The sequence below is a fragment of the Rhea pennata genome, chromosome 2 (assembly GCF_028389875.1).
Source record: "Rhea pennata isolate bPtePen1 chromosome 2, bPtePen1.pri, whole genome shotgun sequence".
NCBI lineage: Eukaryota > Metazoa > Chordata > Aves > Rheiformes > Rheidae > Rhea > Rhea pennata.
This window is the reverse complement of record NC_084664.1, coordinates 61,383,514-61,398,416: the sequence shown is the minus strand read 5'-3', so window position 1 is coordinate 61,398,416 and position 14,903 is coordinate 61,383,514. Positions and strand designations below refer to the sequence as shown.

Here is a 14,903-nt window from a genome sequence, read left to right as displayed (position 1 = left end):
TTTATAAACCAGTTCATCTCTGTCCATTAGGTAAAACGGGGTGCTTTCTGTATCAAAGAACTCTGCTGGTTTTGTTGTTGTAGGATATTTTTTTAATATATTTTGCAAAAAAAGAAAAGTAAAGCTTGTCAACTTAAAATGTAAAACTGAAAATCCAGACCATTAATTCTTTATCCTTGTACTCCATAAGTTAATTTTTTTCATACTCTAAGAATAAGGATTATTAAAAGCAAAATAAAGGGAAGAGAATTTACAGGCTGTGATAAAAAGACCATCTCAAAGCATTGAGATGAAAAAGTTTAAGGAGTTTTCAGTCCTTTCTCAGCAGAACACACAAGTGCACAACTAGGTGTTCTTTCGAACAGTGATATTGTGTTTGATAAGTTCTTAGTTTTTTAAATAGAGACCCTCCTCAAATGCCATATTCTAATAATCCAGAGACATTTTTAGACCTTTTATTGTTGTTGCTGATATTACATGAATAAATTCAAAGGCAAAGATGCTCAGAACATTATTTTGTTTCTTGTAATACTGTGTGGTAGAAGAACAGCCTCTTCAAAGCTTTTGTTTATTATACAGATGGCAGCTACTAAAGGGGGAAAGAGTCCTTGCTCTGCCCTCTGCCACTGCAACAATCTCTTATGTTCTTTACATATTTGTGTGCTGTCATGGTATACGAGCACCTATCAAAGTGAGTCAAAGAAAGATCAAGTATACAACAACTAAAATGAACAAGATTTTAAAACCTAACCATCGAATTTCTTTCTCTCTTAACTCTATTAGCTGCAGAGGAACTACATCAGGGATGAATCTGACCGTGTGACTTAATTAAAATGTATTTTATGTTTGTTGTACACATCCACCTCCTTTTCCGCAAGCCTCCAGCAACATGATTTGTGGGTCTGCTCTTCAAACTTTTATTGTCCTGCCCTTCTGGAATCACAGTCTATGAGAAGCAGGAATTTTATTTATCTATAAATTAGAAACACATTTCTTTACTGTTTCTCCTAATACAACCAAGCTAAGGCACGTCAGCTCAGGTACATAAAGAGCTGCTTCACCATATTCAGCCAGCTTAGACTTAGCTATGCTCTTCAGAGCAAAAGAAAAGATTGAGAGAGCCTATGAAAAGAAGTAGATGTAGATTATAATTTGTTTAACTCAGACCCTACCAGTCTTGCACCCTCTCCTTGAATGCTCTGGGACCTGATCAGCAGTAATATTCAGTTCTGCTTAGGCTAGAGAAGCATGAACAAGAGTTTAGTCGCTACCTCGGATGCCTAATGACTACAAATCCAAAAACAACATGCATAGAGGTTCAGTTATTTAAGCGTTGGGGTAAAAGGCAGGGAGTCTATTAGGTATGGACTTGCACTGAAGGCCTCACTCTCTCAGGGGAAGGCTCAGGTATCCTCACCAAACCTCAGACTTTTGGACACAGGCTTCCGCTTTAGTGAGACCTCTAGGTACAGCCCTGGCATAGCTGCAAGGCATTACAAGAGCAGCTCCGCATACAGGGGAGAGAGGTGCTCTGCCAGTGCAGGGAGCAGCTCCCGAGTTCAAAACTCGGCCTCCCTCCCCCACCCATTCGTTGTCTGCAATTGCTGCAATGAGGGAAAGAAAAACATTTTCCTACTCCCAGGAAAGGATACTATTAACTCAATGTTTCCTTCACCTATCAAAGATGTCTTGGAGAGAGGGAAAGCACCAAAATGAAAATCTCAGATGGGAGATGAAAATCTCACTGGGAGTAGAAGTACCTCCAGGAGTGATAGTGGCGCACTATGGAGGATGAAAAGGACATTCATACCACTCTCCTGGTCCTCAAGACGCTGCAAGGAGCTTCAACCCTGTGGCAAGCCAGTACCACAGAGAGGGAAAGAGCCCATGGTCACCTCTCTCATGGACACAGTCAGTGAGCCAAAGAAAAGATCAGTGACCCTGAGAAAGGAGTTATGGTACAAATATCTTCACGTTCCTTCTTTCCTTCTGTATATTTTTTGTGTTTCTCCCTTCTTAGTTTATCAGTTGGTTTCCTTTCTGAAAGCCCCGTTCCAGAACCTCCTCTGGGCGGTCTGTTGTGCTCAGAGCTCGACTGTTTGTATCGGGCAGACAAAGCCATTCAAAGCTGTAGCTCAAATAAATGAGCACGGCACCACGGATTTCAGTGGAACTACACTAATTTATACCAGCTGTCCCTCTGCTCCTCAGGGACCCCAGACCCAACTGAAACACCAAGATCAAACACATTACTGTTACAGTCCTTGCTTAGTGATTACAGAATAAAATGACTATTAGGAAAAAAAAAATCCCTCTTAACGCCCCCCCCCTTAAATATAAATAGCAATAAAATGCACTCAATATTTATCTGTCTTCACAAGCTTCACCCTATCTTCACTTAATGTTGCTTCCACAGAGCTCAGTGAAACATTATGGTTAGGGTGAGAACAAGATAAAAGTTACCACTGTTATCAGTCTATCTTATTTTCAGTGTACTTAACATTTTCAGCGTATTTAAAATCTATAGTATGTTATGCCAGAGTGCTATTAATCTCAATAGAAAATTGGCTTAGAAAGCTTTGAATCACTCTAGACGTTAGCAGTTTATCTATATTACAGAACTGTACAAAGACACTAAAAGAGACTTGCAGAATGAACAGTATTTTCTATGATATTTTCTAAAGCTGGACTTCTTCCTTTATGCAGAGATATAATGACTCATAGTTTCAAATGTGAATTTATTTTTCACCTTTGAAATTATTCAGAAGTCTGTTTTGTCCACTGAGTGCAATTGAACAACACTGAACCAAGTTATTAAGCACAGTGAATTGTGAGAATGAGAAATCCTTTGCAAGAAATCAGTTTATGTTCTTGATATTCATCCTTGCCACATTAAATTTCCTTACAAAATTAAGCAAAACAAAAAAACAAACAAAAAAAGAGAACCCAGTGAAAAATCTCTTAGTGTAAAAATAAGATTTTTCTAATGTTTTTAGATTCACATTAAAAACACTCCTTATAAAGGGCCCTCCTTCTCTACTGGGGAAAGAGAAGAGCCTAGTTAAGCTAATCAACTTAGTCTGTGAAAATCCTCTAGAGCTGCTTCACAATACATGCAACTTTCCTTAATGACAAACAATTGTTTTCTTAGTTTACTTTTTTCCTCCCTTCAGTAAAGTAAAAAAATTGTCACTATTACTTTTTGTAGTATCTAAGTATATTTTAATAACTGTGCTGAATGTGAGCCACAAAATGCAACAGATTATTGAATCAGGCTCATCAGATAAAGTAAGTTTTTATTCAAATTCTGACTGTAGTGAAATGATGTGGAAATTAGCAGAAGTTTCACTACACTGCAAACTTCCAATAGCAATAATACACTTTGAAAAATTCTCTGAAGCATAAAAAGATTTAATTTTATCTTATCAGTTACTCTATACACATTTTAATATTTCTTCTGACCCAATTTTTGAGATGTGGATTTAAAATCTGAAACAAGTATTCTGTGAACCATTTAACAGAATAATATCTGCAATAGTAACTTTACTAATTTACACTAATTCTCTCATGTTCACTAGTCCCAATGTAAAGAAACTACAGATTGAACTAGCTGCAATGTTCAGTTTAATAGGATAATAGAAATGTTTCATAGCACTAACAGTGAGCATGAACTTAACTAGAAGAGCTTTTTCAGGATTACAGAAATAGTAGAAAACAAATCTGGTTACAATATAGGAAGGACCACAGCAAATGGCTTGGATGGTTCTGATTGAGGAAAATTGGCTATGTCCAGTTGAGCATTTGAAGCCTTTAATTTAGTAATACATTTCTAGAGTCATGAAACATTATCTGCCATCATGAGAGCCATATAGTCCATGAAAAAAATGTAGAATTATTTAGGATAGCAATAAAATGGAAGACATTTTGCTTCACATCCCTTCCCTCAGTGTTATTGGCAATTATACATGTTAATCTCCAATAACCTACTGGTTCTTGGCCCTTCTCTTCTGTACATTTCCATTCCTACCATAAAGTTCCTCTCTTCTCCACATGGAGCCTAATTTAACAACACTAGAAGGTTAAATGCTTTCAGTCCTTGAGAGTGAGAACCTGTTTAACATCACATATGTTAATTTATCTGCTTGAAAATGATAAAGCATCTTAGCAAGAATATAATCATCACAACTGATATGCATGCCTATCTCCCAACCAGATCCCCAAAGTGACGAGAACAAGATATTTCTGCTGTTAAGTATCATTTAAGATGCTGTCTTTTTATGAAAAAAGCATATCCTAGAAGAAACAGTCTTAAAACAAACATTGTATAAAAGGCTGAAAAATTAAGCTCTAAAAGCTCAGGAAATGGAAAGGATATTTTTCCAAGATGCTTCTAATAACAGTAGAGAGGATTTTAAAAACTGTCACTTTTGTGTATAGACCAAAATACAAAAAGCAGTCACGCTCCAAAGGAAAAAAGCAGCAAAAATCTTCAAGGCATGATCGCTAGAAATGGCCATTCCCTTCAACTTCGCAGAATTACTGAAATATGCTGTCACACAGCAGCCTATAAAGAAAGCAGTTTCCACAGACCTTTCCAGAGATGTCCAGGAGATAAAGTCTGGTTTGAGAAGAGCAGAGGTGATTCTCTGCAGGTAGTGGTGCAGGTGCCTAGCGCGAGAGGTCCCATCCTCCTCGGCCAAGCAGGTGTCCCGACGGCTGCTGCCAGGGGCCTGCCTGGCACTACAGGGCTGTGCAGAGCACTCCTCCACGGGCAGGGTAATAGTCACCTCTTCTAATGAAACACAGCTAAAATGAGGCACCTGGGTTAATCAACCAAATTGCCTCGATAATTAATGAAATGAAGCAGGCACTTCTAGAGTGCAATTAGATATCTCCCTTGGATGACACAAGCTGAACCTTAGAAAAACCTTTCTTTATGCTGGCTACAGTTGTCTAAACAGTTAGTGTCATTGCAGGCACCTACACTGCAGGCACGTACAGTTAATCAGAATAATCCAACACGGCCCTATATAAAAATGCAAGTCTCAAATTTCCAGAATAGGAGCTCAGGAAGAACTTGGTAAAATTTTACCAGGAGTATCCAAACTAAGACAAGAATTATGACACACAACTGACATACCAAGCAAAGTATCTTCCATCATAAAAAGTACTATAAAGAAAGTTAAGATAGTACCTACCCACGGGTATATTATTTACATATTTATCTAAAGTGTATGATGTTCCCCAGGGAAACTGTCCCACAGACACTGCAGAATAACAGCAATATCACATCATTAGTCACTGATCGTGTCAGTTATACAGGTGCTTGTATAAAAGGCTTTGGATTTAAGACAGCTAGCTTCCCTAGGTTTCACTCGAAGATCTCTCCAGTGGTCAGTTCAGCAGGGGACTCAACCTCATGCATCTGATCTGAGCCGGAGGGATCCTGTCACTGCCCAGACTATTACAGGGAACCTGGGGAAACAAGTCTCCTTAAAACTAGCCTTTGCATATATCCCCCCCTAGTGCACACTTACCACCTCCACAAAGAAGGGTTAAATGTGGTCAGTTTATATCCGTCTTCTCTGACATGAACTTCACCATCCAAACCAGCCTGCAAAACTTTATTTATTTTTTTATTTTTAAAATGTATCATAATTATCAGCATACAAACCAAAAGTGTTGTATGACTCTCTAGAAGCAACTTCTTAAAATGACTGCTTCTAGGAATAGGTACTTCTATAGCACAGCAAAGGACTCACTGTTCTTGACACAGTCCAAATAAACCACAGAAGCTGATTAAATATGTAAGTTATCGACCCTTTGCCTAAGACCCAGTGGCAAGGTTATTGAGTTCAAAATCTTTGAGGGAGAACAGGTACAAAAGCCACTGCAGCAACACAGAAATTCAGAATGGAAATATACTTAAAGGTAAAGAAGGTAATCGGGAAAAATTCTAAATAAGAATGGAAAGAAATAAAAATAGATTTAGCCTACAAATATTGGCAGAGCCTGAAGGCATTTTTAACTCCAAATGGAAAGGACAACAGAAAGTTAAATGTGCCAGTTTGGCTAACTGGTGAGATCCCCAAAGTGACAAGTACAAGATATTTCACTCAGAATATTGAAAATCTACTCTAGCAGTGTCCTTGTAAAACAGAATAAAAGCAGTTATTCTTATCCCCTTGTAAAAGGAAATTCTTACAAATCCAAGCTGCGATAAGACAGAAATTGAAAGGGAAATAACTAAATCTGTAAAGGGAAATAACTAAATCTGTAAACACAAACAGATTCTCCATGTAGATCAGAAGCAGAAAAGATGTGAGAAAATCTACCAGGGAAAAGAAGAATTAAAAAAGACCAAAATTCCTGTGAAATGCATGCTTGTTTCTTTGCGTTCATTGTTACCACGCAGGACGCTCTGGAAATGCCTCCTCCTTCCCATTAACACCACTTATCGTAGTTAAAATATTTTGGGTATTTCTGAAATGTATCCAAACGCAATGGAGTTGTGACCATGACAGTAACTGATCAGAGGCATGTGCAATTCTGAACGATGCTATTTGGGTAAATGTAGCCTTGAAAACCTCCCTCATTCACAGTAAATCTATGCCACAGCTCAAACATCAAGAGAAGATGAACTGAAATATGTAGTACATTAAAGCAACAAGTCACCCAGCCTAGATGCCATATGTCCAAGAGTTCTTGGGACCAAAAGAATATAATGCAAATGATTATATTTCTCATTAAAATTTGTCCCTATTACGAGTAATTCAAAGAATGACAAGTTTGAATCTATTTTTTAGTAGGATTTAAGAAAAATCTAGAATTCATACAATAGCAAACCTTTCCTCTTTGCAATAAAACACTACTGAGGGTCTAATTAAAATTAAAATGCTCAGGAGATAAAATTGGATTTATTCAAACATAATTCTCTTAACAGGAAGAATTTGAGCTTCATTTCCCTGTATAAACACTTTAAAAATACAACAGAAACAGTAAACAAAGGAATGCATGTTTTTAATAAGTTGCTTGGCCTCTTAAGAGATCTTTCTGGAAATGACTTAAACATCAGAGTACAAATAACTGTTTATTAATTACTGCCTTATTATTTATTACTGCTTATTAATAGCTGCTTAACCTGACTGGAAAAGCATACTACTACCATGGACCAGTAAGCGGGCAACGGAGAGAAAACAAATGACCAGTAGCCATCGTTACCCTTAGCCACGTTCTTGAAGGCTTACTACAAGGTACCTGAAGACTCCATATGAAGACAGTTGCTTAAAGCATTTATTGACAGCTTGTAAAACACTAGACCACTAAAGTAAAACTCAAGTTTGCACAAAATTGCTTGGCTTCACCAAAACTGGAAAAAAATGAGAAACTTCAGAAACAGCAACCTGAACTAAGTGAAATGAACAGCAGATAAAATCCAGCAGAAACTAATGTGAAATTTCTCTACCTATTGTGCACTATTTGAACTATTCATGTCTTATGAGAGTCTCTGCTAACTACCCGTACTGAGGAAGGTGACTTCACATCGCTGTTTACAATCCTTTGATCTCTTTGGAATGGGCTAACTTATCCAAAATGCATATAGAAAATTAGGATGCCTAAAGACAGCCACATTACAAGTGCTTCAGTGACCAGATGTACCGTGGAAGCCTGCGACATACCTAACGGCTCTCATGCATATGGATTCTCTGATGTCTGTCTAGGGGGATGTTACACTCCCATGAGGATACCAACATTGTCAGTTCCTTTTGCTTAGCTTAATATTTTTGAGACCCCCTTTTGCTCCTCCAAAGTGACTGAACTTAGCCCATAGAATCAGAAGTCAATAAGGGGAACACACAAGTCCCACAAAATATGACTACTGAAGACTTGTTTCTTTAAGAAAATGCTATTGTGAAAACATAAACCAGGTCATCATTTTAAATATTTTCTTCTGATCACCTCTGCTCCTAACAGAGTTCAAAGGCTTAATGATTTACAAGATAAAATAACCTGTACAAGATAAAAGCCTGAAAAACATACTTTTTTCTAGAGATGAGTCAAAAAGAAGGGGCATGCTAAAAATACAGAAAATAATTCCTACTATGGAGTAAGCAGATCAGGAGCTCTCTTCACTCTCTATTAACAACCAAACTTTCAAAGGAGTTGCAAGACAATAATTTGAAGCTTAAGATTTGCCTTTAGACAGGTTCCCTGTCAAAAACAGTAACTAAATTGAAGCTACTATGATTTAAAAAGTAATAGATACACAGGCATTTAAAAAACAGCAAAGCCAACTGCCTTACAAAAAAAAAGACAAACAGCGTATGCAGCTTATGGGTAGAGAGAAAAATCTAAATGCCTTAAAGCATAAACCTGCTTCTAAATATCTAAAAGACAAATTTCTTTAGGATTAATTGTCCCAGCTCTCTCAATAAGAATTTTTCTATATTCCTCAGAAGCATCCAAGTTCTAGACAAATTCAGAGCTACACTGCCAAAAAGCAGAGACTATTTTGGTCTGAATGGCAAAGCAAGATCAAAAGAATGAAAAAAAACATTTTGCAGGTTTCCATAGATTCTTCAGCGAAGCAGTGGTACAAACCACACAGAGTCAAAACTCGGTGTGAGCACTGATTGCTAAAGGATTTTAATTCTTTTGCATGAACGGAGAGGAAAAGTGCTACTGAAACAACATCCTCCAACGTATCAATGCCAAAAAATACCATGACTGTTTTCATGAGATTCCCAACAAATATATGCTGCATTACACTTCCTCACTCCTGTTACTATATTTTCTACGGTTGTGACAGGGATTTAGGCACTACAGTTGTAAGACGGCCTAATTATTTTTGCCAGGGCTGTCACAAATTGCCACTTGCAGTTGCCATTCCTTCCTAAGAAGGAGAACCAACAGCACACAATGTGCATGCTCACAGATCTCAGGGACCATACCCATCACCCTTACATTATTCTTGAGATTTCCTACAATTTTCTTCCTCCCTCATCATTCTGAATACTACCACACAACGCTATTTATAAACCAGCACAGGCCATAGTTTGAGCTAATAACGAACATTTAGAAGTTGTTTTAATCAGGAGATCAGAATCCTTCTAAAAGGTTTACAGATCTCTGCACATTTCTTCCGACTTAAGGAGACACAACTTCTCCTGCTCCTACAGCGGAAGATGACAAAGGGAAACTCATATGTTCTGCCTTTAATTGCGCTCTGATCCAGCATGGTATGAACTAGTAAATGACATGTAAATAGTAATTTTTTCCCCTGTTGCTGAAAGAAGGTAGAGGATTTATTCTCAGAATTCACACTGACTAGAAACCTAAGGCTTTTTTTCCCCTCTTTTTTTCTTTTTCTTAGTTCCTTCTACTTCTTCCCTGCAAAGAACTAACCCAGCAGCAAAAGCTGGCATGTGCTTGGTACCCTGGCATCATGTGTCATTGACACTTCTAGCTAACTGCACCTGCCCAGGGCAACAGGAGCAGCAACCGCCCCAGCTTCACCGCCATGTCATGTCAGAGGTACATGCTTTTGTGCATGCATGCGAGTGTGATCCTGTGTCATGCCATGGCACTGTCATATATGACAGTGCCACCTGTTTCATGGCTATGATTACTTCACAGATCATCAGTATTCTAAGTTTATAGAGTGTTTACTAGATGGCTTATTGCCATTTGGAGGATGAAATTCAGTAATAAAATGAAAGGCAGAGTGGTTATTCGAACTTTTCAGGACATTTCTTGACAATTCTCAGCTACAGGGCAGTCCCGTTCATTTCAAAACTACACATCTCTGAACCATTCCGGGCTGGGACCCTGTGCTCTACATGAGCATAGCCAGGCATTCCAGCCATGGATTTGTTACACAAGGGTTTATGAGGAAATATGTTACAAATTCACATCAAAAAATGACTCCATTGTCTCTCTGCTCAGCATCTAAATTAACCCTCTGTTTTTCTTATAAAAGGGAGCCGTAGGTGCAAAGCATCCATAGGATTCAGAGGTCTCATGCAGATGGCTACATTGAGAAGTGAGTCCAAATGGAGGAAATGTGGATGCTGTTTATGTCGGAGATCTGAAGAAATATGTCCTCTAGGCTTCTGTGCAGAGTCAGAAGAGGAGACAGCTGTATACTGGAGGAGCATAGTTTATGCAGAGGTGATACTTTCCCACAATGACTGCTATGAGCACAAGGCTGGCAAACAAGATAGATTTGATTAAGTTTCCCTTTGTCCTTAACAAGGCTGTTCAAGGGGAAAACACATTTTCAGCATATTGCTAAGTGTAATTTGGAATAAGATGTGTGAATTTATTCAGGCACATTCATTCCTCTCATTTCTTGTCAAATGCTTGTCATGCTTATGTACTATTTTTCTGCAGTACCATTAGACTGGAAGGAGTCACAGACAGGGAGCATTTCTCTCATTTTCTTTTTCCTTGGGGAATCTGGCACAGTGTAAGTGCAGTGACCAAAACATAAGCATCAGTAATAATATGGATCCCATTTTGCCTGCAATAGTCTCTCTGAAAAGCTACAATCATTTATTTGACACACAGTGTTTTCTGTGAAGAGCTAAGTTGAGTCTCTACATTTTTATCATCATAGAAAGTAGTTTTATGTTGTTGTACCTCCAATATTCATACCTTCCATTATCCTATTTTTTTCCATGCAGGATAGAAATGTAAATACTGAAATACTCTCTCCATTTTGTGTAAACAAGACCAATGAAGAACACTGACTGCTTCCAAGGAGGCGGAAGAAAAGCGTATTTAAAAATAGGAACTTTAGCTTCTTTCCTAAAGATTTAAAATGTGTTGTTTTCTCTCCAGAATATTAATCAAAAATAGTAGCTTTAGAAATTAATGACACACAGGGCTAAATCAGTCTATTACAAATTTCTAACATGTAACTCATACATCATTATGCAAAAGGAAAATTGAACTAAATTGAAAAAAGAATGCTGTACTTACTGTGGCTAATTCATCAAACTTGCCAAAGAGTTCATTCAGCAGCTTCACCAGTTCCTGGGCAGTGCACTGTGATGCCAGACTAGTGAACCCGACAATGTCTGCAAACAAAATGCTATAAAGAGAAGAAAACACAGACATATCAGTACAGAAGACATCTTCACATTCTCATTATCCTCTTTTATAGAGCAAATGTGACCCACAGCACAACCCAAACAAGTCCTGAAATGCTACCAGTAAAGTGCTACCTAAGCCAAGATTAAAAGCAGAGAACTGGGCATGAGTTTGGAAGGCTGGAAGGATCTCTGGAGATCATCCAGTCCAACCTCCCTGCTCAAGCAGGGTCAGCTAGAGCATGGTAGACAGGGTTGCATCCAGGTGGGCTTTGAATATCTCCAGAGAAGGAGACTCCACAACTTCTCTGGGCAACCTGGTCCAGTGCTCTGTCACTCTCACAGTGAAGAAATTCCCCCTCACATTCAACTTCAGAAACACAGAGCACAATTATTTCTCTTTACAGAATGTGAGTCAAGGCATAAGGGAGGCTAAATAACCGGGCCAAGCCTTGTTAAAATCTGTAGTAGAATAGGGAAAGAAATTTAGTCCTCCAAGCATGTGGCTAATGGCTTCGCCTTTAGACATGCCTTATTACTTAATGGAAGTCTATCTTTTTGGTATTTCAGCTAATCTTTGTAGATATTATGAGGTTTAATGACAAACACTTGCAAAGCAATGGAAGAACTAAGTTATCAGATTCAAATTAGGAAAGCAGCATTCAGCTATTTCCTTGGCAGCCACAGTGAGAGCCTGCCTGTAGCACCCTGTGGAAGTGCCCAAGTGGATCCCAAAAACGGGTCTCGCACTGGTACAGTTCTACGGCCAAACTCACAAAGCAGGCTCGAGGTTTATTAAGCACTGCAAGATGTGAGTTAATAACTTGCATATGGTAGCTCTGTGATGTGGTTATACTGTTCCAAGTCAGAAGCTAGCATGCACAGCGCTGAGTCAGGCTTCTTTCACTGGGCTGCATAGCTCAGGTAAGTGTCCAGCTTCTGTTCACACGCAGTTAAGTTTCAATGTACGACAGTTTGTTCTGCTTTAATAATACATCCCTCTCCATCTGCGATAAGGGAAGACACTTGAAAGAAATACTACAAAGAGCATAAAAATGCCTGTGTTGACCCTGGAACTGAAGAGTCTACAGAGCTATGATCCTTTTAATAATTTAGATTCTTTCATCCATTGGAATAGACCCAGGGCCAGCTGCAGAGACCTAATACATCTATCTCCAACACCCAGACTATAAACATCAAATAAGTCTTTATTTATGTAAATGCTAACAAACAGTCCCATGCCACATGGCCTAGGTATACTTGACATAATGTAAAATATGGCTTGAGAACCATAACTTAAGTTAAATATTACACACTCCTCTTCCCCTAAGCAAACCTTAACTCTGTAGATAAAATAACTGCTGCTAGAAAAGCAGGACTAACAAGTCTACTATTTCCCAGCCACCATCACCCAGTCTGAACTCAGACAAGGCCATGAAAAAGAACAAATATAGCCCCATCCTATTTAACCCATTCTCTACCAGAGCAGGTTAGCTAACACATCCCAACACAAAGCTAACTCCTCTAAAGTTTAATGGCTTTAATCTACAAACACAGCATTCATGCTGTCATTATTAATCCTTGGGGTGCACTCTTCACTCTTTTCTTCCTTGTGCATACCTTACGAAAACTCTGATTAAAACTGCCCCAGTTCAAGAGAAAAACAGCTATTTCATTCTTACACTATTTAAACATCAAAAAAGAGACTTCTTGAGAAATTCAACACTTCATTAATTGTACTATTTTGTGCCTCTGCTATTGCGAACGTGAACAACCCTGGTAATGGGTGAGGTAAAAGGTATTAACAGGGTACAATAAAACCAATAGCATCAAGAAAGTGCTCTGCATATTTGCTCATGGAGCTCTAGTCATTCACTTAATTTTGGATTGACATCCTTGTTGTTTGACAGTCCCAGGCTGGTGTTTCTGGAAATTCATCAGTCAATGTCATATTATCCTTCTAAATTCCTTAAAGATTTTCAGATGTACATAAATGTACACCAAGTTCTTCCATACAGTCATCTAATCCATTTGTTTTATGATCTACATTCACATCACAATTCATATAGTCACAAAGAAAAAGGCACAGGGAAAAAAACAATTGTTGCAAACCAACACATCGTGTAATGTCCAGATTTTAATTAAGATACTATTAGTATGGGAAAGAGTAGTTGCCCAATATTTCCCACAGAACCAACAATTTCCACTTGAAAAAATTAGCATTAGATTAGTTTTTTAGACCTTTATTGTAGTAACACTGTTGTCTGTTTACCAAGGTGTTTACAAATGAATTGGTACCTGAATTAATCCTTATCCATGAAGCGTTTGATTGAAAATACTAGTAATTATGCACCAAACTGAAGTCCAACACAAGGATGCTTGTTACATAATAAACACATAATATAAAAATTTAAGTAAAATACATAATTATAGTGTGCTGAGACAAAACCAGGGTTATGTTTATGAACAATTTAATACCATACTATACAACTTAAAGCTAATGGAATAGGCTAGGCAGCCTGACCACTGATAAACTTCTTTGGCATAAGTATTTTAAAAATATTTGTAGCTGATTATTAAAATTTTTAATAAATATTCTTAAAACACGCAAACTGTAACTTCTGTGCTGTGTCTGAAAACTGAGGAAATATCTCAAGTGCTGGACAAGGCACAGGGTGGGGGAATGCTGTTTTTTTTTTTTAAAAAAGCAAATTCTGTTCACTTTTACCACCACAAAATGTTAAAACCATAGCAGTTGCTGTACTTCTTTTGAATGACAGCTGAAGCACACAAGAATAAAAGCAAGATCTCAGCATGGAAAGCAGAAAAGATGAGCAAGGGCTTTACAGGACCCAAAGTGTGTCCCTGTCTAGAAGCCTGCTGGTTCCAGGGGGTGGGCAGTGCTGAGGGCTGCGAGTCTGTCTGATACACACTGAGCTCTAATATCCTAAAAATAGATTTGAAACTCATTAGCCAGTTTGTTTTATTTTAGCTAGCATGCTGACTGATATCTTCCACACTCCTTCACCTGTCTGTGTCCATCTGTTATCTCTTCCTTTGGTATGTGAATTATAAGCATTTTGGGCTAGCAACTACACTTATTCTTTATTTGTACAATGCCTTAAAAGTGTTTTTGACTATGGAGGTAAAACATCCACCTGATGCAATACACTTTTTTTTTTTTTTTTTTTTTTGTTATGCCCCGCTCAGGTTTTTGGAACATAGAAGATACAGAAGGTCTTTGTCAGGAGATGGTAAAATCAACTACACGGGATGAACGCAGTTACAATGCTAGGTATGGCCATGAAATTCATAAGGTTACTATAGAGAGAAATGATAAGAAATACACTACTGGAACTACATTGATAAACCATGCCTGAACTGTTTTCAAGGACAAGCAATATTTGAAAAGTCCAACTATCTTAACAGTCCAACTGTCCAACCATCTTAACTTTTCCGAAGCATACCAACATAGACCTGGCCAAAGTCTAAGACGCATTATTTTTTTGTATGAATAATATATTCAAATCAGAGGAAAGGGAATTTGAATATTGAATTGTGTTCTATTGACAAACAGATAAAGTTAAGACAAATTAACCATAAGAGTGACGTCAATGTTAAGGCGCGTTGATCTCTTATGCAGATATAGTCATTCAAGAGCAAAGTAGCCTTGGTTCCCTGTAACTTAACTGCTAGTTGCCATGGAGGTCTGCATCCTCAAAAAGCATCAGCCTAGAGTGAACTAGGACTACCTTGCTTAGGCATGAAAGAATCCACACAGTGGTACAGTACACAAAGGGACACTGCACA

General features: G+C 38.1%; 1 protein-coding gene across 1 annotated transcript in view; it reads right to left on the bottom strand.

Moving 5' to 3' along the window:
- ADCY1 (adenylate cyclase 1) overlaps positions 1-14,903 on the bottom strand; it is a 155,000-nt gene that overhangs the window by 65,968 nt on the left and 74,129 nt on the right. The window contains exon 4 of the mRNA XM_062567932.1: positions 10,984-11,095. Within this exon, the coding sequence (XP_062423916.1) occupies positions 10,984-11,095 (112 nt within the window). The remainder of the gene's footprint in view (positions 1-10,983; positions 11,096-14,903) is intronic.